This window comes from Oncorhynchus mykiss, chromosome 3, assembly GCF_057628025.1.
Source record: "Oncorhynchus mykiss isolate SJ-2025 chromosome 3, ASM5762802v1, whole genome shotgun sequence".
Lineage (NCBI taxonomy): Eukaryota > Metazoa > Chordata > Actinopteri > Salmoniformes > Salmonidae > Oncorhynchus > Oncorhynchus mykiss.
Window position 1 is genome coordinate 96,561,430 of NC_143024.1, and position 9,735 is coordinate 96,571,164.

General features: G+C 40.5%; 1 protein-coding gene across 2 annotated transcripts in view; it reads right to left on the reverse strand.

The window, feature by feature from the left end:
• Nucleotides 1-4,826: 4,826 nt before the first annotated feature.
• Nucleotides 4,827-9,735, reverse strand: part of si:dkey-230p4.1 (uncharacterized) — a 55,775-nt gene continuing 50,866 nt past the window's right edge. Inside the window, exons 20-23 of one of the 2 annotated variants that reach the window (XM_090230754.1) lie at nucleotides 8,068-8,427; nucleotides 7,809-7,868; nucleotides 7,492-7,569; nucleotides 4,827-6,380 (exon numbers count right to left, since the gene is read on the reverse strand). In XM_090230754.1, the coding sequence (XP_090086880.1) occupies nucleotides 6,153-6,380; nucleotides 7,492-7,569; nucleotides 7,809-7,868; nucleotides 8,068-8,427 (726 nt within the window). In that variant the 3' untranslated portion in view covers nucleotides 4,827-6,152. Of the gene's footprint in view, nucleotides 7,353-7,491; nucleotides 7,570-7,808; nucleotides 7,869-8,067; nucleotides 8,428-9,735 lie in introns of both variants that reach the window. The other variant, XM_090230755.1, reaches the window with a different exon arrangement.

Sequence of the window (9,735 nt, forward strand, 5' to 3'; positions counted from 1 at the left end):
GTTCTCTAGAACAATTCTATATTCTGAACCTGTTCTCTAGAACGATTCTATATTCTGAACCTGTTCTCTAGATGGATTCTATATTCTATACCTGTTCTCTAGAAGGATTCTATATTCTGAACCTGTTCTCTAGATGGATTCTATATTCTGAACCTGTTCTCTAGATGGATTCTATATTCTATACCTGTTCTCTAGATGGATTCTATATTCTGAACCTGTTCTCTAGATGGATTCTATATTCTGAACCTGTTCTCTAGATGGATTCTATATTCTATACCTGTTCTCTAGAAGGATTCTATATTCTGAACCTGTTCTCTAGAACGATTCTATATTCTGAACCTGTTCTCTAGATGGATTCTATATTCTATACCTGTTCTCTAGATGGATTCTATATTCTGAACCTGTTCTCTAGAACGATTCTATATTCTGAACCTGTTCTCTAGATGGATTCTATATTCTGAACCTGTTCTCTAGATGGATTCTATATTCTGACCCTGTGCTCTAGAAGGATTCTATATCCTGACCCTGTGCTCTAGAAGGATTCTATATTCTGAACCTGTTCTCTAGAAGGATTCTATATTCTGAACCTGTTCTCTAGAGGGATTCTATATTCTGAACCTGTTCTCTAGATGGATTCTATATTCTGAACCTGTTCTCTAAAAGGATTCTATATTCTGAACCTGTTCTCTAGAGGGATTCTATATTCTGAACCTGTTCTCTAGATGGATTCTATATTCTGAACCTGTTCTCTAAAAGGATTCTATATTCTGAACCTGTTCTCTAGATGGATTCTATATTCTGAACCTGTTCTCTAGAAGGATTCTATATTCTGAACCTGTTCTCTAGAAGGATTCTATATTCTGAACCTGTTCTCTAGATGGATTCTATATTCTGAACCTGTTCTCTAGATGGATTCTATATTCTGAACCTGTTCTCTAGATGGATTCTATATTCTGAACCTGTGCTCTAGAAGGATTCTATATTCTATACCTGTTCTCTAGATGGATTCTATATTCTGAACCTGTTCTCTAGAAGGATTCTATATTCTGAACCTGTTCTCTAGGTGGATTCTATATTCTGAACCTGTTCTCTAGATGGTTTCTATATTCTGAACCTGTTCTCTAGAAGGATTCTATATTCTGAACCTGTTCTCTAGAGGGATTCTATATTCTGAACCTGTTCTCTAGAAGGATTCTATATTCTGAACCTGTTCTCTAGGTGGATTCTATATTCTGAACCTGTTCTCTAGATGGTTTCTATATTCTGAACCTGTTCTCTAGAAGGATTCTATATTCTGAACCTGTTCTCTAGAGGGATTCTATATTCTGAACCTGTTCTCTAGATGGATTCTATATTCTGAACCTGTTCTCTAAAAGGATTCTATATTCTGAACCTGTTCTCTAGATGGATTCTATATTCTGAACCTGTTCTCTAGAAGGATTCTATATTCTGAACCTGTTCTCTAGAAGGATTCTATATTCTGAACCTGTTCTCTAGATGGATTCTATATTCTGAACCTGTTCTCTAGATGGATTCTATATTCTGAACCTGTTCTCTAGATGGATTCTATATTCTGAACCTGTGCTCTAGAAGGATTCTATATTCTATACCTGTTCTCTAGATGGATTCTATATTCTGAACCTGTTCTCTAGAAGGATTCTATATTCTGAACCTGTTCTCTAGGTGGATTCTATATTCTGAACCTGTTCTCTAGATGGTTTCTATATTCTGAACCTGTTCTCTAGAAGGATTCTATATTCTGAACCTGTTCTCTAGAAGGATTCTATATTCTGAACCTGTTCTCTAGATGGATTCTATATTCTGAACCTGTTCTCTAGAAGGATTCTATATTCTGAACCTGTTCTCTAGATGGATTCTATATTCTGAACCTGTTCTCTAGAACGATTCTATATTCTGAACCTGTTCTCTAGAACGATTCTATATTCTGAACCTGTTCTCTAGATGGATTCTATATTCTGAACCTGTTCTCTAGATGGATTCTATATTCTGAACCTGTTCTCTAGAAGGATTCTATATTCTGAACCTGTGCTCTAGAAGGATTCTATATTCTATACCTGTTCTCTAGATGGATTCTATATTCTGAACCTGTTCTCTAGAAGGATTCTATATTCTGAACCTGTTCTCTAGAAGGATTCTATATTCTGAACCTGTTCTCTAGATGAATTCTATATTCTGAACCTGTTCTCTAGAACAATTCTATATTCTGAACCTGTTCTCTAGAACGATTCTATATTCTGAACCTGTTCTCTAGATGGATTCTATATTCTATACCTGTTCTCTAGAAGGATTCTATATTCTGAACCTGTTCTCTAGATGGATTCTATATTCTGAACCTGTTCTCTAGATGGATTCTATATTCTATACCTGTTCTCTAGATGGATTCTATATTCTGAACCTGTTCTCTAGATGGATTCTATATTCTGAACCTGTTCTCTAGATGGATTCTATATTCTATACCTGTTCTCTAGAAGGATTCTATATTCTGAACCTGTTCTCTAGAACGATTCTATATTCTGAACCTGTTCTCTAGATGGATTCTATATTCTATACCTGTTCTCTAGATGGATTCTATATTCTGAACCTGTTCTCTAGAACGATTCTATATTCTGAACCTGTTCTCTAGATGGATTCTATATTCTGAACCTGTTCTCTAGATGGATTCTATATTCTGACCCTGTGCTCTAGAAGGATTCTATATCCTGACCCTGTGCTCTAGAAGGATTCTATATTCTGAACCTGTTCTCTAGAAGGATTCTATATTCTGAACCTGTTCTCTAGAGGGATTCTATATTCTGAACCTGTTCTCTAGATGGATTCTATATTCTGAACCTGTTCTCTAAAAGGATTCTATATTCTGAACCTGTTCTCTAGAGGGATTCTATATTCTGAACCTGTTCTCTAGATGGATTCTATATTCTGAACCTGTTCTCTAAAAGGATTCTATATTCTGAACCTGTTCTCTAGATGGATTCTATATTCTGAACCTGTTCTCTAGAAGGATTCTATATTCTGAACCTGTTCTCTAGAAGGATTCTATATTCTGAACCTGTTCTCTAGATGGATTCTATATTCTGAACCTGTTCTCTAGATGGATTCTATATTCTGAACCTGTTCTCTAGATGGATTCTATATTCTGAACCTGTGCTCTAGAAGGATTCTATATTCTATACCTGTTCTCTAGATGGATTCTATATTCTGAACCTGTTCTCTAGAAGGATTCTATATTCTGAACCTGTTCTCTAGGTGGATTCTATATTCTGAACCTGTTCTCTAGATGGTTTCTATATTCTGAACCTGTTCTCTAGAAGGATTCTATATTCTGAACCTGTTCTCTAGAAGGATTCTATATTCTGAACCTGTTCTCTAGATGGATTCTATATTCTGAACCTGTTCTCTAGAAGGATTCTATATTCTGAACCTGTTCTCTAGATGGATTCTATATTCTGAACCTGTTCTCTAGAACGATTCTATATTCTGAACCTGTTCTCTAGAACGATTCTATATTCTGAACCTGTTCTCTAGATGGATTATATATTCTGAACCTGTTCTCTAGATGGATTCTATATTCTGAACCTGTTCTCTAGAAGGATTCTATATTCTGAACCTGTGCTCTAGAAGGATTCTATATTCTATACCTGTTCTCTAGATGGATTCTATATTCTGAACCTGTTCTCTAGAAGGATTGTATATTCTGAACCTGTTCTCTAGAAGGATTCTATATTCTGAACCTGTTCTCTAGATGAATTCTATATTCTGAACCTGTTCTCTAGAACAATTCTATATTCTGAACCTGTTCTCTAGAACGATTCTATATTCTGAACCTGTTCTCTAGATGGATTCTATATTCTATACCTGTTCTCTAGAAGGATTCTATATTCTGAACCTGTTCTCTAGATGGATTCTATATTCTGAACCTGTTCTCTAGATGGATTCTATATTCTATACCTGTTCTCTAGATGGATTCTATATTCTGAACCTGTTCTCTAGATGGATTCTATATTCTGAACCTGTTCTCTAGATGGATTCTATATTCTATACCTGTTCTCTAGAAGGATTCTATATTCTGAACCTGTTCTCTAGAACGATTCTATATTCTGAACCTGTTCTCTAGATGGATTCTATATTCTATACCTGTTCTCTAGATGGATTCTATATTCTGAACCTGTTCTCTAGAACGATTCTATATTCTGAACCTGTTCTCTAGATGGATTCTATATTCTGAACCTGTTCTCTAGATGGATTCTATATTCTGACCCTGTGCTCTAGAAGGATTCTATATCCTGACCCTGTGCTCTAGAAGGATTCTATATTCTGAACCTGTTCTCTAGAAGGATTCTATATTCTGAACCTGTTCTCTAGATGGATTCTATATTCTGAACCTGTTCTCTAGATGGATTCTATATTCTGAACCTGTTCTCTAGATGGATTCTATATTCTGAACCTGTTCTCTAGAAGGATTCTATATTCTGAACCTGTTCTCTAGATGGATTCTATATTCTGAACCTGTTCTCTAGATGGATTCTATATTCTGAACCTGTTCTCTAGAAGGATTCTATATTCTGAACCTGTTCTCTAGATGGATTCTATATTCTGAACCTGTTCTCTAGATGGATTCTATATTCTGAACCTGTTCTCTAGATGGATTCTATATTCTGAACCTGTTCTCTAGATGGATTCTATATTCTGAACCTGTTCTCTAGATGGATTCTATATTCTGAACCTGTTCTCTAGAAGGTATTTAAAGGGATGGCTGAAGACACATGTACTGAAAACCCTACTGTATGAAAACTCCACAAGAAAATCTGTCGCCCAGCAAGTGGGAGGGTTTTCAGCGGTTTAATTAAATGTATTCAGCGAGCTCAAAAGAAAAGCACGTTACATACCTTCATAAATTAAGTCTGAATACCAACTACTGAAGTGGGTATGAAAGGCGTCCTAAGTCGGAATTCGGGCTTTCATGAATTGGAAAAATCCTCATGAATTGGAAATATTCACTTCCTGAATTGACTACATTGAAAAGTGAATTGACCCCAACTCGGATTCAAACGCATAAAAGGTATATGATAACTACACTGAACAAAAATATAAACACAACATTTAAAGTTGTGCACAAATTAATTTACATCTCTGTTAGTGAGCATTTCTTCCTTGCCAAGATAATCCATCCGCCTGACATGTGTGGCATATCAAGAAGATGATTTAACAGCATGAGCATTACACAGGTGCACCTTGTGCTAGGAACAATAAAAGGCCACTCTAAAATGTGCAGTTTTGTCACACAACACAATGCCACAGATGTCTCAAGTTTTGAAGGAGGGTGCAATTGGAATGCTGACAGCAGGAATGTCCACCAGAGCTGTTGCCAGATAATTGAATGTTAATTTCTCTACCATAAGCCACCTCCAATGTCATTTTAGAGAATATGGCGATATGTCCAGCCAGCCTCACAACCACAGACCACGTGTAACCAGGCCAGCCCAGGAGGTCCACATCCGGCTTCTTCACCTGCGAAATCGCCTGAGACCAGCCACCCAGACAGCTGATGAAACGGAGGAGTATTTCTGTCTGTAATAAAGCCCTTTTGTGGGGAAAGACTCATTCTGATTAGTTGGGCCTATGCCCTCGCAGGCCCACCCATGGCTGTGCCCCTGCCCAGTCATGTTAAATCCATAGATTAGGGCCTAATGAATTTATTTCAATTGAGTTAATATGAAGTGGAACTCAGTACAATTGTTGATATTGTTGCATGTTGTGTTTATATCTTTGTTCAGTATACATAGGGTCCCAAATGACACCCTATTCCAGATATAGTGCACTACTTTAGAATGGCACCCTATTCCAGATATAGTGCACTACTTTAGACCCAAATGGCACCCTATTCCAGATACAGTGCACTACTTTAGACCCAAATGGCACCCTATTCCAGATATAGTGCACTACTTTAGACCCAAATGGCACCCTATTCCAGATACAGTGCACTACTTTAGACCCAAATGGCACCCTATTCCAGATATAGTGCACTACTTTAGACCCAAATGGCACCCTATTCCAGATATAGTGCACTACTTTTGACCAGAGCCCTGGAAGACAATAGGGTGCCATTTCGGAGGCAAACATTCTGTGCTTCATCTTCAACTCTGACTGAGAGACAATCTCATCTCCTCCTCCCTGACACTCCTATCCAATCGGTGTGTCTCTGACTCCAGCACAGAGGGGATTGGTTGCTGCGAGACCAACACCAGAGAATCAGTCAAGTCTTGGCGAAGAGACACCAGCCATTGGTTGTTCCTGGAGGAGTGTTGGATAAACTCCACCCTCTCCCGGTGGTCGAGGACGAGTGTCAGCTGTAGGTAGTGTACCTGCGAGGTTAGGGAACGTTCAACATTAATATAAAGGTGTATCGTTCAATCACCTTGATAAATGATGATTAAATAATCTTGACAAATCATAGTATACATCTGAAATGACACTGTATTCCCTCACCGGCCCGTGATCAATAGTTATGATCTATAATGATCAGACACCGTGATCAATAATTAGGATTTATAATGATCAGACACCATGATCAATAGTTATGATCTATAATGATCAGACACCGTGATCAATAATTAGGATTTATAATGATCAGACACCGTGATCAATAGTTATGATTTATAATGATCAGACACCGTGATCAATAGTTATGATTTATAATGATCAGACACTGTGATCAATAGTTATGATCTATAATGATCAGACACCGTGATCAATAATTAGGATTTATAATGATCAGACACCGTGATCAATAGTTATGATTTATAATGATCAGACACCGTGATCAATAGTTATGATTTATAATGATCAGACACCGTGATCAATATTTATGATCTATAACGATCAGACACCGTGATCAATAGTTATGATCTATAACTATCAGACACCGTGATCAATAGTTATGATCTATAATGATCAGACACCGTGATCAATATTTATGATCTATAACGATCAGACACCGTGATCAATAGTTATGATCTATAACTATCAGACACCGTGATCAATAGTTATGATCTATAATGATCAGACACCGTGATCAATAGTTATGATCTATAACGATCAGACACCGTAATCAATAGTTATGATCTATAACGATCAGACACCGTAATCAATAGTTATGATCTATAACGATCAGACACCGTGATCAATAGTTATGGTCCTCTGCGTGATTCAGAGTCCAAAGCTACAGAACTGTAATAGTCCGGCCGCCCAGTGACCGTGCACCTCCCCAAAATACACTCTGTGTACACGGCTTCTCTTCTTTCGAACGGTTGGAGAAATCGCTTCAGGGAGGCGCGCTGAGAATTAAAAAAAATATGAAAGCAATGGTTCAATATTGTAGAACACTGCTGTGCAGACACTGTTGTGAACTCTGATGAGCCCTTAAGGGAATTGGATACAGATTGGGACACAGCCACGGTGTCCACGGTGCCCTACCTGGTCCTCTAGCTCCTTCACCTTGGTCCTAAGGAGTCCCAACTCCTCTGTTTCCAGACCAACCAAGCCCCTGGACTCCTACAGAACAGAAAGGAGTTAACACTCTGTCTAAATTCAGCACATTTCAGTGGGGCCCCCCCCCCCCGAGTAATCCTCTGTGCAGATTTGCCACTCACATAATTACTGAAGTTATTTGGGATGCAAAGTGATTTGTAGATGAGTTATTTGGTGCAGTCCAACTGCACTGTAGTAGAGCCCATTGAGTTGTAACTGCTAGTGACATGACCAGAGTAGTTAGTAGACGGTTGATGACCAACCTGAGCTCTGTCTCTGAGGCTGCTGGAGGACAACTCATCACGTGATGATCCTCTCTCCGTCTTTAACACAAACCACATCAGAAGTATCATTTGAAATAGTAAGGTAACTGTTCTGAATTATCCAAGTCTGGGACTAGAAAACAGGCAAATGTGAGGGCACCTCCTTTCTATTCGGGATCCGGAATCCGGTGAATGGATGATTAACTTAACCTTTAGTTGTGCAGGTAAATAAGGTAGAAAACAAGGAGGATCAGTGTACCTGTGTCAGCATCTCTCTGAGGTGTTTCCTCTCAGTCTTCAGTCTGTCAGTGCGTTGTTCCAGTTGTGTGTTCCTCCTCTGTAGCCGTCTATGGTCTATCTCTAGCTGGGCCACGGCCCTCTGCAGGACAGACAGACGTTCCTGGACCAGGGGGTCCATCTCTAGCTGGGCCACGGCCCTCTGCAGGATAGACAGACAGTCTTTTACACCAGGGTCCATCTCTAGCTGGGCCACGGCCCTCTGCAGGACAGACAGACGTTCCTGGACCAGGGGGTCTATCTCTAGCTGGGCCACGTCCCTCTGCAGGACAGACAGACGTTCCTGGACCAGGGGGTCCATCTCTAGCTGGGCCACGGCCCTCTGCAGGATAGACAGACAGTCTTTTACACCAGGGTCCATCTCTAGCTGGGCCACGGCCCTCTGCAGGACAGACAGACGTTCCTGGACCAGGGGGTCTATCTCTAGCTGGGCCACGTCCCTCTGCAGGACAGACAGACGTTCCTGGACCACAGGGTCCATCTCTAGCTCGGCCACGGCCCTCTGCAGGACAGGCAGTCTTTTACATCAGGGTCGTGTACTGAACTGTACAGCACTACTGTCTCCTGTATGGGCAGACAGGTCTGACAGGTACTCACCAGACACACTGAATTGCTGCTCACAACTGGAAAACTGTCCCTTAGGGGGTTATAATGTCCCTTGGGGGGTTATAACATGTCTTGGGGGGTTGTAACATGTCTTGGGGGGTTATAACATGTCTTGGGGGGTTATAACATGTCTTGGGGGGGTTATAACATGCCTTGGCGGGTTATAACATGTCTTGGGGGTTATTACATTTTTTGGGGGGTTATAACATGTCTTGAGGGGTGATACCATGTCTTGGGGGTTATAATGTCCATTAGGGGGTTTTAACATGCCTTGGGGGGTTATAACATGCCTTGGGGGGTTATAACATGTCCTGGGGGGGTTATAACATGTCTTGGGGGGTTATAACATGTATTGGGGGGTTATAACATTTGAGGAGGGGAGTTATAACAGCTAACATGTTAACACATGGGCCCCGGTCTAAAGCAGTGCACTATATATTTGTAAAGAGGTGTCTGGTCCAATCCCTTCTCCTGATCAGCTCACATCCTTTACCTACAGACACCAGGCCACATCCTTTACCTACAGACACCAGCTCACATCCTTTACCTAAAGACACCAGCTCACATCCTTTACCTACAGACACCAGGCCACATCCTTTACCTACAGACACCAGCTCACATCCTTTACCTACAGACACCAGGCCACATCCTTTACCTACATTCACCAGACCACATCCTTTACCTACAGACACCAGGCCACATCCTTTACCTACAGACACCAGGCCACATCCTTTACCTACAGACACCAGCTCACATCCTTTACCTACAGACACCAGGCCACATCCTTTACCTACAGACACCAGGCCACATCCTTTACCTACAGACACCAGCTCACATCCTTTACCTAAAGACACCAGCTCACATCCTTTACCTACAGACACCAGGCCACATCCTTTACCTACAGACACCAGCTCACATCCTTTACCTACAGACACCAGGCCACATCCTTTACCTACAGACACCAGACCACATCCTTTACCTACAGACACCAGGCCACATCCTTTACCTACAGACACCAGGCCAC